The 16,792-nt window shown below is 41.0% G+C and overlaps 2 protein-coding genes across 2 annotated transcripts; both read right to left on the reverse strand.

Annotated features, from left to right (window-relative positions):
• Positions 1 to 937: 937 nt before the first annotated feature.
• On the reverse strand, positions 938 to 3,688 carry irbpl (interphotoreceptor retinoid-binding protein like). The gene has a single exon (XM_078279905.1). It carries the CDS (start codon positions 3,674 to 3,676, stop codon positions 938 to 940), a length of 2,739 nt encoding a protein of 912 aa, XP_078136031.1. The 5' UTR covers positions 3,677 to 3,688.
• Positions 3,689 to 10,335: 6,647 nt separating this feature from the next.
• On the reverse strand, positions 10,336 to 13,143 carry gdf2 (growth differentiation factor 2). The gene is made up of 2 exons (XM_078279890.1): positions 12,792 to 13,143; positions 10,336 to 11,255 (listed from the first exon to the last, which is right to left on the reverse strand). The coding sequence occupies exons 1-2, from the start codon at positions 13,141 to 13,143 to the stop codon at positions 10,336 to 10,338; spliced, it is 1,272 nt and encodes a 423-aa protein (XP_078136016.1).
• Positions 13,144 to 16,792: the final 3,649 nt, after the last annotated feature.

Raw genomic sequence — 16,792 nt, forward strand, 5'->3', positions numbered from 1 at the left:
TAATGCATTACTAATATGGGTAAACAGAATATTGACCTAAAACGCATTTAAAGACATTTAAAATGTGTTAAAAAGGAAATAACAGAAATTATTAAAATAGACGTGAAAAAGGCAATTTCACATGATACAAATGAAAATAAGCAGGTGGGAAGGTATAATGGCATCTAAATAATAACAAGTAAAAAGAGTGCAATGCAATTTACTTCAAGAAACACTGATGTGTGTAGTGTATTAATAGGAAGGCTTTTTATTCACAGTACTTTTTCACTGTTCACACTGTATTGAGGCTACTGTAATTTCAGTGGATTATCAGACATCACAGTACATACTCTTTACTGTTTTTAATGCCAGCGTAGGTAAGTAGATTTGAGGTTTGATCCTATCCACAGCTAATACCTTCCCGTTTGTAATGCGATATACATTCCACCCAGGACCAAGCGCCTGACCTGGGGTGACGGAGTCTTCTCCATAACAGCCCCCTCCCTCTGGAACTCACTCCCCAAACACATCTGTGACTGCACCAATCAGTCCATGTTCAAATCACAAGTCAAAATTTACCTTTAAAGGCTTTTAATGTTTATTTTAATGTGTGTGGATTTTTAGTGTGTGGATTTCTTTTTTTTTTTTATAAATTCTGTGAAGTGTCTTTGAGTATTGCAAAAAGTGCTATGTAAATAAAATGCATAATTCTTATTATTACATTGAATCCATACTCACTCAATACAAAACTTTCTGGATAGAAGCATCAGCTAAGCACCTCAAAAGGTAAAATGTCATTGTGGAGACTGGCTGGTCTGGGATTCTGGGAGATAATGTAAATGTCATACAGGCCACAATTTCCATACATAAAAACTGGACTTAGATATTGAAGTGGTAGCTAAACACAAAACAAATGAACTAATAGTTTTAAAAGGAAGCTAGAATACAACATGAGGAACTATTTTCCTTGCGCTCTCTTCAAGTGCCTTGCTGCTATGAGTCTCTGTGTGACAGCAAGAGCGTCATTTGCCTGGGCAATAACATGAGGCTCAACCCCTGAAACGCTCCACTCTTTCCCAGTGATTGCGCTCAACACAACCTGGTTAGGGATTGAAGCGTACAGGACGCTGTCCCCGATCTGATAGGTTCCACTCGATAGAGACCCTCCGATTGTTGGCTCTCCAATGACTGTGGCCCTATTCAGGTCCTTCATAGAGCGGGTGAACACTTCGGCTGCTGACCCTGTCATCTGACTGGTGAGGATGTAGACGTCCTTGGAGGACCCATACCTTGGACCTCTGACTTGAGGCAATGTCATGACTTCTGTGATGGTGGTTGTGTTGCGGTCAAAGACAGTGTAAAGATGCCGCAATGGTTGAGCATCAAAGAAGTAGGTGCATAATAGGGGAATTGCCGTTGAATATCCACCAGTGTTGTACCTCAAGTCAATTATAAGGGCATCTGTGTTTACTATCTTGCTCCACACTAATTTTATCAGCTGAGGCCCAATGGCTTTTACCACCTCCACATCTGCCATCATGTTAAACCTTACATACCCAACATTACCTGGCAGAAGCTCAATTTTAAACAAAGCGTCGATTATGTATCCCACTTCTTCAGCGGTAGGGATTTTTGGGACGTCGTGAAGCGACTCTGGCTCGACATCGCAATGGAAGACATGGAGGCGGTGATCGCCTGAAGTCTCTTGGAGGTCTGCCGTCAACTGAGATGCCAAAGATTCAAAGTCAACCACTGATCGGTATAATCCCTCAGCCCATTTGCTCAGAAGTACCTTGCTGGCCATTAGTGCAACTTCATGATTTGTGTAGTGTTTTTCTAACAGTTCCCCACTTCCCTCTATGAGGAACTTGAGCCCTTGGTGAAAATTTGCAATCTCATAAACGTGCTCCACAGCTTCCTCGGCTAGCCCAATGGCATCGGGGACCACACCACCTCCCAGCCAACATTCACCATTGTTGTCTACAAAGTTTATGAAAGGGACAGTGATGGCAATAGCCATTCCCTCTATTTGAAACGTCTTTGAGTGCATCAGGGTACCAGATGTAATTTCCCCAATGACTGTGCCCCGATGAAGTGACTGTATCAGGTAAGCAAACTCTTCGCCGGTGCTTGCTGTGTCGTAGCTGGTCAACACGTAAACTCCACGTTTGGAGCCATAGGTAGGGCCGGCAATTTGAGGCAGAGAGTCATATTCGGTTGTTGTGTTCTGAATTTGGTCATATATTGTGAAAAAATTACGCTTCTGGGAAGTGTCCTGCAGATAAGACAGTATAAGGGCTAGAGAGGTAGAGGATCCACCAGTGTTATAGCGTAGATCAATAATCAGGTTATTAGTGTCTTTGAGGGGCTCCCATACCTTTTTAGCCATGAGCTCTTCTAATTTAGTCCCTGCATACGACTTGACAAACTTGTCTATGCGGAGATAGCCAGTATTGTTTAGGAGAATTTCCACTTTAATCGTTGTATCTACAAGTTTTTTCAACGATTCCAAATCATCTGGAATGTTGTAAAGCTCAGGGTCCTCCTCTAGTATGGCAGCATTGTCTTGCATGTATTTGATTATCAGTCGTGGATCTTCAGACACAGTCTGGAGGTCTTGGTTGAGTCTGACTGCTAGGTCTTCCTCAGATATGACAGAGAAAAAATCGGTAGATTGCAGATATTGAAGAAGAGCTGGAACTCTGTCAGTGAAAACATAGAACCTCCTGATTACGTCAGCGATACTCTGCAAAACTTTTGGAATGGCACTCCTTACAGCCAGAAGGGACTTGGCTTTTGCGACAGCTTCCTTGGCAAGGACGTTGACTGTTGGGGAAACGCCACTCACTTCCCAGCTATGGCCTGTGATTGGACTAACTGATCTTGCCACAGGAACTGTTATGTAGAACTCCGACTGAGGGATCCTAATCTTTTGGACTTTTACTGATCCACCAGCAGACCTTTCCCCAACTGTGATGGCCCTCTTTAAGTTTTTTAACGTATATGCCACTGCCTCAGCAGCCCCCATGGTACGCTTACTGGTCAAAATAATCAAGTCTTTCTTCTTTCCATACCTTTCCCCCATTATTGACGGCATGGTCCACAGCTCCTTAGTTGTATTTGAGGGCCTGTCATACACAGCGTCAATATGAATGAGAGGCTCAGAGTCTGAGAAATAGGAGATTATAAAGGGAACTCCAGACAGTTCTCCAGCTGTGCTATACCTCAGGTCCAAGATCAGCGAGGATGTGTGAGCAACTTTGTCCCAGATGTTGTCCCTCAGCAGGGAGCCAAGCTTTGTAGCTGTCTCCTCCCCAATGATCCGATCCATCCGCAAATATCCAATGTTGTTGTCCAGGATATCCAGCTTGACAGAGTTTCTTACCAGCCAGATCAGCTGCTCCATGGGCAGAGACGGCAGCATCTGTGGCATCACCGGGACAAAATTGGGCTCATACGACACAGTCAACCTTGGATCGTTCAGTGCCCCTTGTACTCCGTTTGTAAGCACAGAGGCCAGGGTCTTCCTGTCTGAAATCTGCAGGATTTCTCCGCTGTTGATCGCTTGTTGGATAGCCTCCTCCATCCCAACTAGATTCTCAGGAAAGCAGTAGTTTTCCAAAAGAATCTTGGCCATTTCTAACACCAGGGCGGGCTGGAATGATGAGTTGACAGAAAGTGTACATAGAAGAAGCATCAACAGCAGTGGTGGTGTGTGATGCATCATCGCCAATGTCTTCATCACCACTGATGGAAAGAGAACTACTCTTTTTTTTTTTCACCGGGCTGCGTTTGTTCAGTTGTCTTTGTAGAGAGATGGTGGTTTTTGTAGGAGGGAACACTGTCACTGTCGTGAGTTTTTTGGACAACCACGACATCAACAACATAAGAAGCTTTTGTCCCCAATAAACCTTTAATCGCATTATCTGTGGTGCTTTGGCCTGCAGACAATAACAGACAAAATAAATAGTGGGAAATGGGAGCTTGCACAGTTTCTTACCTTTTTCCCAAACAAGCACAGTGCATGTTTAAGGTACTTGACATCATTTTTTACTTACTGTTGTCTTATTTAGGCTTGAATTACAGTCTGCGTCATATCCAAATTCACCATATGTTATCTTATTTACATTGAAACCACCTCAACTTTTCTTTTAGATAGAAAACTGGTTCCAGGGAGAGGTCAAATTTGTTTGGGGTGGACTGATTAATGGGAAAGCCTGCTCAGAAATTCTCACGTTCCCTCTCTCTAACTCTCTCTCCCTTGTCTGTTCTGAAAGCTTATGGTGGTGTATTTTGGTGCTGTTGGTAGCTTTAGGGGTCATGTCTAGGTCGCTGATTACACAGTTTGTAGACACGTGGCAAAGCCTTCTTAAAACACATGCAGGATCAGAATTGGGTAAAAAAACACATACCCACACTCTGGATATAGGAACAAAAGGTTGATTGGAAAGACTTTTACCTGGATGAACGCTAAATTATTTGCTTATTCTACTGTTTCCCATGCTTTCTCTCTTTTTTTACAGTATTGTTTCCATTTTTGAAAATAAAAATGATATCTTTTCATTTGTTCGATCATAAAACAAAGAAAGTGCCCATGTGAATGATACTTAAATGCAAGTCCGAAGTTGACAAGTTTTCATCCTTTCATTTAATTCAAACTATTTGCTGAAGTGAGAAATCTGTATAAGTTGAGCATGAAACTGGCATCAAAAAGGGTCCCGTGTGAACCTGATCCAGAAAATTTTGCAGCTCAGAATTATGCAGACGTCATCGCCTTCCAAATGGTAGGCTGTGTTCAGCTAATCTCAACGTCTTAACTTTTAATACCCCCTGGCTGCGCCTTACATAATACAATCCTCAGGACGCCACTCAAGACTTTCAAACAATGTATTGTGTCATATTTTGCCCTCATGTGTCATATATAGGAACAGGTTACAGCAGTGGTTTGGATTTTGAAACCCCGGAACTGCTAACTTGCTTGAAATAACAGTGAAACAAACAGTGAACAAACATTGTGAACAAACAAACATTTTAAGTATGGAATTGAAACTGCTAAAATATTCTCTGAAGGCAAGGCAGCTCTGTTGGTTGAAATAATCTTACTGGATACTTTATCAGTAGGCAATAACAGCTACACACTAGCTATCGGCTAGTTAGCCTGCTACGTTATAAATTCATTAAAAATACCCTGGCCCACAACTTTACCGCTTTGATCTGCTCTCATCAGCGTAATTTCCAGACATAGAAGGCAAGTGTTTTTTATTGTAAACGCCCATGAAAAACACCATATGCTACCTGCCTAGCACCAAACAGCAGACCGACACAGTTAGCAACTAGCTTGTAAATATAGCCAAAGAATTTCTAATAAGGGAAGAAGTTCCACTCTCTTGTTACTTCCGGCTTCTGAACTGGTTGCAGTTCCACCAGAGATCCATATAGGGGGGCGCTCACAGGCCAGTGCAGAATGAATGGTGGTCTATGGAGATATACCCCTCAAAATCCACTTTTCTCAGGATATAATATTTTGTCTAGTAATTTGAATGTTGCATTTGAAAGGGGAGGCTAAGAAAATACACACTGCTGGGTGTTAGATTTTTTTTGAAGTTGCTCTTTTGTTCTAAAAAGCCTTTTAAAATGTCAATGACGTCATACACATCGAGGCACATTTTATCTCTCGAGGCATCGACAACACAGCTGACAGGTAAGGCTCTCCCTGTTACTACACGTGCTAGAAAGAGGTTTGCTAATGTTTTAAAGACCACGCCGAAATATTCACTCTGACATTCTGATTCCGCTTTGGATGCCGTCAAGCGGGATCTCCGATCGTAATCAGTCCTTCACTGACCAATCAGCATTCATTAGCAGAATGCTAGTGTGTTATGGGCAACAACGACTCAACCTTTAAGAAATCATAAGAAATCAAAAGGACATAAGTACTCGTTCATTCAACTTTTGACCTATAATCCATGTTGAACTTGCAAAAACTACAATCAAATCTGAGATTTCTCAACGACAATCAGGCGAAAGACAAATTTAGCCATCTAGCTCCATAGAGTCCCATTCATTTTGACCTTGCCTGCGATCACCCCCAGTGGAACTCTGGTGGAACTGCGACCTGATTCGGTACAATGGGGCTAAATAGGGAGTGAAAAGGCTTTCCGTAGACGGGCTTTGATATAGCATAGCACTTTCCCTCAGGAGTTGGAGGAGAGCAAAACAGAAGTAAAAGGTGAGTGAATACTGGACTTACATTGTTCAGGGGAACAGACATGTAAATGCTAATGTTTCTCTGTGTCTTATCAATGTCTTAATAAGCATTTTTTGGGGGGCTAACATTAGCCATATCAACTTGTAACGTTTGTGTTTACAGCTTGTTGTGCTGCTCACAAGTGGACAGAAAAAAAAACAATTGACGCGGGCTAAAGATGTAATACTGCTCATCCAGGCATTTTAAATTGGCTCTGTTGTCACATGCTGTTGATGACTGGGAGAACATCTTATGAGGCAAAAGTCAACTGGGCCAATTATTTTCCTGGACATGGAAATGGGATTGCCTGCCTCGTTATTAGTGCTATTTTGAGACTAGAGCAGTTTTGGGTTACCCAGGAAGGAAATGCAAGTGTGAAGCTCTGATAAGGATGTGTCACTGACTTCAAATATTTACAAAACTGACGCTGTGCATTAAGATGAAAAGATTTGGATTGAGTGGAATTAGTTTGTTAAATTTATATGTACATGTTTTTACAAGTCGGCCTCTGAGTAGTTTCTGTGATTTGACCGTCCACAAACACAAACAACAGTTTTTTTTATATATATATATATATATGTTCCTGTCATTTGAGTGACTTTACAGACGAGCAAAAGTTTGGTATTTCAGGATTTGCCCTGTGTGTTGGATGGTGTGAATAACAAAAGGTTATGAATATTGTCTGCATGTAGGCAGTATAGCCTACATGCAGACAATATTCATAACCTTTTGCACCTAACAAATTTTACATTAAAATAACAAAAAAATATCTTCATTCACAGGATTCAGGATTATACGTGTAAAAGTAACAGTCACAAAGTAAAACAGTAACAACAAAACATTAAACTTTATAAGTCTTTTTAGTAGACAAATAAGTAGATACTTTAAACCAATAGGACACATGAGCTTATGCAGTATATCACTGCACCAATTTAACATAATGCCATCTGCCATAGAGTCATTTGACTCTTTGTTGACCCAGTCACTGCTTAAGGGATAGAATGACACACAGCTGTTTTCACTATCATCTGCATCTAACCAGCAGTGGGAGGCAGATATAACTTAATGCTGGGACTCAATAATCCTGACTGCTACTGCAGTCATTTACTGGTAAAAACATACTAGAGAAGTTTGAGTTTGAAAAGTAATGCTAATTCAAATTTATAGAGATGCCTGAGAAGAATATTTATATATAAATACACATATTGTGTACCTGGCTTTTGTTCTTTGATTCAGGACGCTCTCAATCAACTAACAGGTGCCACTGTTTGGATGGATCAGGTGCCACTGATTAGATCTGATCAGTGGCACTGACATTGTTTTTGTTTCTTCCTTCATGTTGCCTCCCTTGAGCCAGGCCATAATATAAAACACAAGTTGCCAATTCATTTTTTTTGCCATGTGTTCTATTATTTTCTATTTTCTATTTTCTTCATGTCATGTCCAGTCAAACGCCGTGCTTGAGCTATGTTACTGGTTACACGGCGTTTGTCGTTCGACTGGTCATGACTGTTTTCCCAAGATGCCGCCTGCCTGTATAGTGAGTGAATCACTGGTTTGCGCCAACTTGTTTGAAGCTAGAGACACATTCGATTAGCATGAATACGAGAGAACGGTCGACTCGGTACACATTATTAACCCTTAGGTTCATGTTGTCTTTTTTGTCCATTTTGTCATTTTGTCAATTGTCCTTTAAGAGAAAATATGTCATGATGAAAGTGAAAAGGATCTTGTTAAAACGAGAAAAGTCAAGATCACTGAGTTTCAAGCGATAATCGCGTCTAAAAAATCTGTATGACTTTTTTTTTACTGAAATGTATTAGCAAATTCACCACATTTATTTTATTTCTTTAAATTTATATTCTTTAAATTCTTATATTTATCAAATCAGAATAAAAGTAAACAACCAGCAGTCAGTTATATGACAGGCGATGCTTATATTTATTAGTTTGAAGCTGCAGATACAAGGTGTATAGTGTCAACTGAGGCTAGAGGAAGTCTAAAATTAGGAACTGGACAGAAAAAGACAATTATTCTTAAAATATTTAGTAAATGCAATAAATGCACGATGAAATTAGTAACTTCAAATAGGCTATTAGTTTTTTTTGTGACAAAATGTTTATTCATTTTAGGGTAGCAAAGCCTCAGAAACAAAATGTAGACATCATAAGACATACAGTACAATAAAAAAACTCTCCACTCAGCAATGTAGCATGCATATACAAGCTGAACACTCTGTACCTGAGTACAGGTACGGCTATCATGGGACTGTAGTGCAACTATTCAAAGAAAGAAATGCTCTGGGTGGGATACTTTAGAGCAGTGGTTCCCAACCAAGGGATTGGGGCCACCACAAGGGGTCGCAAGATAAATCTGAGGGTCTGGGAGTTAATTAGGAACCTGAGTGACCTGAAAAGGCATAAGTCTGGGTGGCAGTGATTTACAAACTTCTACTAAGTATATATTAATATAAACAAATTACAGTTACAATGGTAATGTACAGATTTACATGCTGTAGCAAGATTTTTTTTTTTTATAGTAGGTTAAATGGTAATCAAAGATGTCTATTAACAAAATGTATATAATTTTTACTTTTTACATAATTTTTGTTCTGTTTTACATTATTTTCTGCATACCAATAGCCTAGATATCCAGACCCAAACTGAAAGATTAAGGGTCTGGCATTGAGTAATGAAAATGGCCCAACTCGAGGGGCGGCACCAAGCATGCATTTGAAAATCTCACTGCACGCAATTGGATAACACTACGACCAATCACAACAATACACGGGGTGACGTATCCAGAGCCCCAAACGCTTAGCTACCAGCGGAGCTAACTGGTAGATTAAACTGTCGTCATCTGTTTAGCTCGCCTCTGGCCCGCCTATATCAGATACACCGATGTGATTGGTGCAGCTTGGCTACAAGGGCATAGTTAATGAGCATCATTACTCAACGCCAGAGTGACTCGCTGAGCAAATTCAAATTGTGCTCTCGCCAGAACTCTGGATTTCCAGGGTAGCATACAAATACAATTTTATAGGTATTGTTAAAAAACATTAGCTCAAGACAGTGTTCAGGCAAGCTTTTTATCTACAGTATTAAATACACAATGTACAAATGTCTTGGTGGTTTTATATATAACATAAATGATAAAAACACAATGTTGGCAAAAGGTTCCGTTAGAATGCATGGCAGCAACAAGGTGTAATGGACCTGTTGATGGTTCCACTGCCGTGCTGCATTACAGACATCAAACTATTTTTGAGTTTCAGACTTTTTTATTAGCAATGAATTTGAAGGAATAGCATAAACTGTAAATGCTACATATCATTATTTCATGACAACAGTTTAGACCATTATTATATCGTCAGCCATGCTATCCGCTTGGCTCTAAGGATGGCAATGTCAGTCTGTCGGTTGGCCCACCAATTTAGTCCGGACTGATATAGCTCAACAACTATTGGATGGATTGCCATGAAGATTTATAGAGACATTCATGGTCCCCAGAGGATGGATCCTAATGACTTTGGTGATCCCCGGACTTTTCCTTGCCACCATGAGGTTAACTTTTATTTTTATATCTTGACAGTATTGGATTGATTGCTGTGAAATTTGGTACACACATCCATGATCCCAGGATGATGAATTTTAATAATGGTATGCCCTGACTTTTCATCTAGCGCCATCATCAGGTCAAAACTTATTAAGTCCAATACTTTGATTTATTGGAAATTGAAAAAAAAGTGATGATATTCCTACGTACCTCAGCTGTACTTTGTCTATTTTTTTTTCCAGTTTTCAGCAGCGATCCAGAATGAAAATCTACGGAATTTAGCCGACTGTTTTTTTTGCTTGGGGAGATGTGTTAAAATCCTTATGTTTATTTTTAATATTTTTAATTTGCCTTAAATCTGTGTAAAATTCTGTGGCTGCAGATTCCATGGATCCCTGCTGATTAGCAAATGGTAGCATGCTAACACATTTAAGATTGTGAACATTGCAAACATTATACCTGCAAACAATGTTCCTATCACTGGAACAATGGAGGGACCAATTATACCAGTATAATTACCTGTGCTACGACCAGAGCAAACCAATTCTCTGTGACTACCTGCAGCCACACTCTGCCACCTTCATCTCTTCATAAAGGTATCTTATAGTGAGGCGTCCATTCTCCTGGTACATGACTGTGATGGGGTCCAGTTTAATGGGGACGCAGCAGGCCATATTGGCCTTCTTGGAGTTCCTGATGTTGATCAGTGTCTGGATGAGGGCGTGTTTTGACGGGGTCATTTCGTCTGTCAGCGGGTGGTAACACAGGCCTCGACATTCGAAGGCGTCATATTCTGGAGGCGCCACGATCCAGCTGTCCCATCCGATCTCTTTAAAGTTGACTTTTAGAGAGGTCCGCTGGCAGTATTGCCTCTCTGCCTCTCTTTTCTTTCTCCGTGGATGATGAGCCTCCGGGATATTGTTTGGAAGCTGATCTCCTCTGTTCCAGTCGGTGCCCGAGTGTAAGATGGTTTCTTCTTCGTGGAGGATCATCTCTCTTAATTCCTTCTTTGTCTCCCTCCTCCTGCTACCCAGGTCATCTGAGAAGACTATTAAAGCCGCTGAAGTGTTATCTTCAAAAGACATGCTCATATTCAAACAGCCTGCTCCTTCTTCTCCACCTTTAGAGGCCCCACAGTCCTTCCTATCCACCACTACATCAAAAACAGTCGTTGCATGGCCCGACGTGATCCAGCTCTGAATAGCTGTGGTCACATCAAACGTCTCCCACATGCTCTCCAAGCCTGTCACCTCTTTGCCAACCAGCAGTTGGGTGGTGGATTCGAAATTGTAGTAATCCACTTCATAGACTTTGATGGTGGACTTGAAATTGTGGAAGCTGACCGTTGACCTGGGATCTGGGAAGAAGAAGAGCTGTAGTTCAGCAGTAGTGATCTTTTCATGGTTGGGGATGCTGATGTTGAACTGCAACCTGTACTTTGACTTTGTGCCATTCGTCACAGAGAGAGGGATATCTGTTGGACAGAAACAAAGTGGTGAGAGGGGTTAATTTAAAACAGCAAGAAGAAATCTAAGAAATCAGTATATGTATCCTTAGTGGGTTTTTTTTTGGCTTGGTACTTATTTTGTCAAAAGTATAATTAAAAAAAATATGTTTCTGATTGTGTCCCTAACATTAGTGTTCTCCAGGGGGCATTACATTTTGGTTCAGACAATGTTGTTTTGTGCTGTTTTCCCCATAGTTAGTTAGCATTATTCAAATCATGGATTAACGTACAGAATGCTGAGTTCACAGGAATACCGGTGTGTTTTCACAGTCTGGACAGTAGACTGGACCCACGAAAGAGAGACAGCTAATGCTAGCTAGACCCCCTGCTTTGTATAATGCAGGCCAAACACTACACTGAGTGCAGCAGCTGCCAATTACTCAGCAGGTGTTGAAATAACATGAATTAGTGCTACCGTTTGTAAGCTGGCTTGGCTTTCACTTTCTGCATGAAAGCAAACTGGCTTTCACTTTCTGTGTGGAAGCTAGTTAGCCTAGCTTGCTAGCTTCTACTTTCTGAGTGAAATAGGCCTACAAACTTAACACACAATGGGTCCTCCCAAATGTTGAATGAAAGGGACAGATGTCTGAATTTCTCATGGGTGACAACCAACCCTAAAATGTGTTTTATTAATTTCCGTAGGCTACAGGGCCATTATGATGTGGTCCAGATAGGAGTGCATGACTGGCCCTCCCAGAGGCTTGAAGCTTAGACACCATTTCCACAAATATGTTTAAAAAACATTTTATTCTCTTTTAAAAAATGCGAGAGGAATCACTATTCAAGTCTCTATTTGGCCATTTCTACGAAACATACAAGCATTTCAGTCTTTGGAAGTAGTAATACGGCTATCATGGGACTGTAGTGCAACTATTCAAAGAAAGAAATGCTCTGGGTGGGATACTTTAGAGCAGTGGTTCCCAACCAAGGGATTGGGGCCACCACAAGGGGTCGCAAGATAAATCTGAGGGTCTGGGAGTTAATTAGGAACCTGAGTGACCTGAAAAGGCATAATTCTGCTACACAAAAACATCTTTAGAGGGTTAGGGTTAGGGTTTTGATCACAGTAATCAGGGTTTGCAAGTAGAAATTGATTGGTTTAAAGGTACCACACAGGCCAAAAAGGTTGGAAACCACTGGTTTAGAGCTTTATATAACGTAAAATCACAAAAACCCTAACTGAACAATTCAACTATTAAAAAGTTAACTATTAAGAAAATACTAATACTGTTTTTTTTCTGTAGCTGTGATGAGTGAAAACCCTCTATAATGTCAAACATGGATAATATCGACCAGCTATATGAACGAGATAACTTAAACTATATACACTTGGGGAGTAAGGATTTCCAAATATTCATATCAACTCTGTGACTATGTGGATTGCTAATTAAACAAGCCCCCAGAAAAGCTGTTGTCTTTATTAACAACTCCCTCCGATAAGCTAGACAGAAGATTATTGCACATCGTACTCTTCCCATGTCAAGTTATACTCTGTTCATGTACCTTGGACAGTGAAGCTTCGTATGACATCAGACTGAGGGTTTGCCGAGCTGTCCGAGGCGTACTTGTTGTAGAGCTCCATCATGAACTGAGAGGGGTAGATCTTACTGTTCTCCTGAGGAACATCCGACAGGTTGAGTTTCCTCAGAAAAACCTCCTTCATGGTTCCCAGGAGGTTCTCCATCTTGGAGTTTGTGTCTTCCTCCTCCAGTAGGTACTCCTCTAACAGCTGAGAGTAGAGTCTCTCATGGTGCTCACTCTGGATGTCATTATTGAGAGGTTTACAGGTGCAAGAGCAAATAGAAGCCACCAGACACAAACACACCTGGAATAGGAATGATCTGGAGCTCTGCATGTTGAAATTAGATCCCTTCTAAGCCACTGAGCTGACACAAACTTTATCTTCTTCCCGGCTTGAAAACAGACTTTGCGACGGCAAGGTTTTAAAATGGAGAACCACAATGCAAGAACCACAGTCCTGATGTCCGCTCCCATGCTCCTAGAGTAAACAGAGAAGCTTGCGTCAACCAAAATAGTGGCTTGGCCAAGCTTATCACTGCCATTGATGCCTTCTTTTAGGCTTTGTTATCATTAGAGGGCTGGCTGTTAATGAAGACACTGTAAACACTTGACAGCGATAATGAGGCAGGCACTGGAAACTATGAGGTTACTGACAAGCAGACATTTCCATAAAATGCCTTTTCCCAGCTTACGGTTTTGAGGCCAGTGGAAACAAAACACTTAAAAGAAACAAAACCGCACATTGCGTTCTTCGCTACCATCATCGCTTAAAATATGTGTGAGTCCAACCACTGATATTGCAGGCCACACACATGTTCCAGATACCAAAATGTGATCAAAACTGATGACTTTGAGCCCTTTTAAAAGCACTGATAAGGAAGATGCTAAACCAGTCAGTGACATAGAGCAGTGGCAAGTGAACTGTGCACTATGAATTTAAAAAATGTATCTAGAGAGAATTCTGTTGGCAGGGAGGGAAAAAAACATAGTTTTTTACTTTTTTGCTGTTGTGGCAGTCCATCATTAGTAAAGTTAAGTAAGTTTTCTGACAGAGACAATATGTGGTGATTTTGGAAAACTTTGTTTGCACGTTTGCATGTAAACTGAGACAAACAGAGGTTTAGGCAGCCGAAGAAGTGAGGAAGTGAAGAGAGAGGAAGTGATTCTGATTGGCTAACGTGGGCTTGAGCTTCTCGTTACACTGCCACCTACAGGTTTGGCATGCTCTTGATGGCACTGACGGCATATACACACGGGTACGTGTAAACGAACACTTTTCTGAAAACTGACAGCTGTGCACGATGTTATTTTTGAAAACGGAGAGGTTGAAATGTCCGTTTATGAAAATAGCCGGCCACGTGTAAACGTAGCATACGTGAGTCAGAATGCACAATACCAGGACCTCTCCTAAGTGGAATGCAGCCATCATTATTGATTTTGAATACACCTGTGCTTTTCCTACTATGACATGTCAACATGTCTGCCGTGAAAAAGGTCTAGGCTACCTGAAAGTACATATTTGTGGCACAAGCTCTATGGCCAGAGCTACGTATATCCCATGAGACATCAATGTGGCCTCCATCAGCAGGTTCAAACTCTTCTGTGGCGTTTTAGCTGAGTTATGAGTCACTTCCTGTTTGGTGAGTTGATAAAATGTTTTTACTCTCGAAGACCGAAACATGTTGGGACTGATTTCCTCCTCTGGGGCATTTTAATGAGTTCAGGCACAGGCTTTTCACAATAAGAGAATCCTTTATGAAGCAGTAAAAATAAATGGCAAAGAGGGCGATTTGAACTCACTACCTTCAGACTGTGAGACATTTTCTCTTCCAATTGAGCTCTGAAGGGTATGACAAGGTGTCTCCATATTTCAATTAAGGTTAAACTTCACAGAGTCAGTTGACGTGTGAATCAGGTTTCAGGTTATTTAATGGATAGATACATGTATTACACTATATTAAAGGATTTTGATTGGTTATCACTTATGTCTTGGAAAAAGGATAAAGGTTTTTTTAATGGATTATCTGTTGGAGAGGTTTAAGGGGCAATCAAAGGAAAAGACAAACTTTGTTTCTCTGCAGGTTGATGAAGGTGATGTTACTTTTTTTCTTAGTCCTGGAGATGGTCCAGTGGGGAATGATGCTGACTGATACCCAAGAGATGTGGGTTCAAACCCCACCCAAGGTAAACCACACAGAAGTGTTTGTGATGGATGGATGTGGTTTCCTAAATCAATTTCAACTTGTGTATTTTCCAACATCGATTGCAAGTTTCAGAGTTTCTATTTTTAAAAAGTAATTAGTTGTTATCACTTTAAATTTGTTTTAGTCTGCAGACTGTTCAGCGGAAATTAGTATTAAAGTAGTTAAGCGTTAAACCCCTTAACATATACAGAATAATATAACATGTTGACACTTGTGTCATGTGACCTTTAACACAGAAAGAGAGATGATCATGGGGGGGATAGAGCAATAGCCCCTCCAGGTGTCTGTGCCCGTTCCTGACATACAATATACCCAACATTTTACTCCTGTATACCACAATGCAACGCGGCCGTGTTTCCTGGAGGAGAAAAAGAAGCACGCTTAATGTTGTTTTTTGCCCCCAACGGCTCCTTCCAGGCAGCGCTGATACCGCTGCCTCCAAGGTACCTAACCCTAACCTTAACCCTAACCATAACCATAACCAGTGCCTAATCCTAGTGCCTTCCAGGCAGCGCTGGAAGGCACTGTTCTGTATTTGTTCCGCAGCAGGGTCCAACCAATCCTACCAGCCTTCACACGACACGGCTGCTGCTATCTAATCACGCAGTCAAAATAGAGCCACTTGTAGCTTAAAATAGAGGATACGTTGAGCAATATGACACGATTAGCAAGGTTGGCTGACTAATGTCATGAAGTGTTCACTGATGGATAAACAGACTTTGAAGCTGATGTTGCTGAGATTGTTTCTCTCCATTGATCTGTCTGTTCTCTGCTGGTGACGGGGTGTGTAATTCAGGGAAGCTGCAACCACTTGATGTCTATGAGCAACTTAAATGCTAACATCAGCATGCTAACATGCTCACAATGATGGTGCTATGATTAGCAGGTAGGCTATAATTATAATAATAAAGGATTATGTTGGCATATAGAGTATGTTTTAGTGTTCTGCTCATCCATGGTGGCAAACAATAACTACCCCATTATTTTTCTGTTCATTCCACGCACTTCCTGTGCACTTTAGGATTCTTCTAAGCAAAGAACAACCAACGACGTTAGGAACAATACATGGGAAATCTTTCATAAACTGATATAGGTTTATAGTGAGGATCTATAAAAATCTGATATGCATGAGATCAGAGATGATTTCATACCAGTGGCCTTCACCACTGCATCCTAGATGGATGATGGGATATCCCCTTATTCTTGTGGGGGGTCTGAGCCCAGACCACAAGCCAATGTGTCTGGGGACGTTGGCCTGAGTCTGGCCATTCTTGGAATTTCTGTCTTTCACCCATGCAGTCACTCAGTACTTGGTTCATGCTTCATGGTTTCATAAAAATGCTTTCTTTGTGGCCCTTTCAAGCTTTTAAGAGTTCCTCTTTGTAGAGTAATTCAGTAATGAAAGGCAACGACAAAATCTACTGTCATGGATACAGCAAATAATGAGGGCATGCATTAGGAAAACAAACAGCAGGGAAAACTGGACTGAGCAGGGAAAACTGGACTGAGAAAGATCTGTTGCGAAACTGTGGTCATTTTACTTTAGGCCCAATTAGTGGGTTGAAAAATATGCAGTAAGAACCTGTTAAATTATATAAAAGCCTTTGGCCTATTAGCTGCTGTCTTTGATGGCTGAAAATAACATTGTACGGAGGCTTGCAATGGCCAATGTTTGGTCCCAACGTTTAACAGGTTTTTCTGTTTCCAAGTCAAGAAATTTAGAAGTATCCAAGCGTTTCCTCCAGAATTTCTTTCTTATCAGGGTGCAAAACAACATCT

This window comes from Sander vitreus, chromosome 21, assembly GCF_031162955.1.
Source record: "Sander vitreus isolate 19-12246 chromosome 21, sanVit1, whole genome shotgun sequence".
NCBI classification, from domain to species: Eukaryota; Metazoa; Chordata; class Actinopteri; order Perciformes; family Percidae; genus Sander; species Sander vitreus.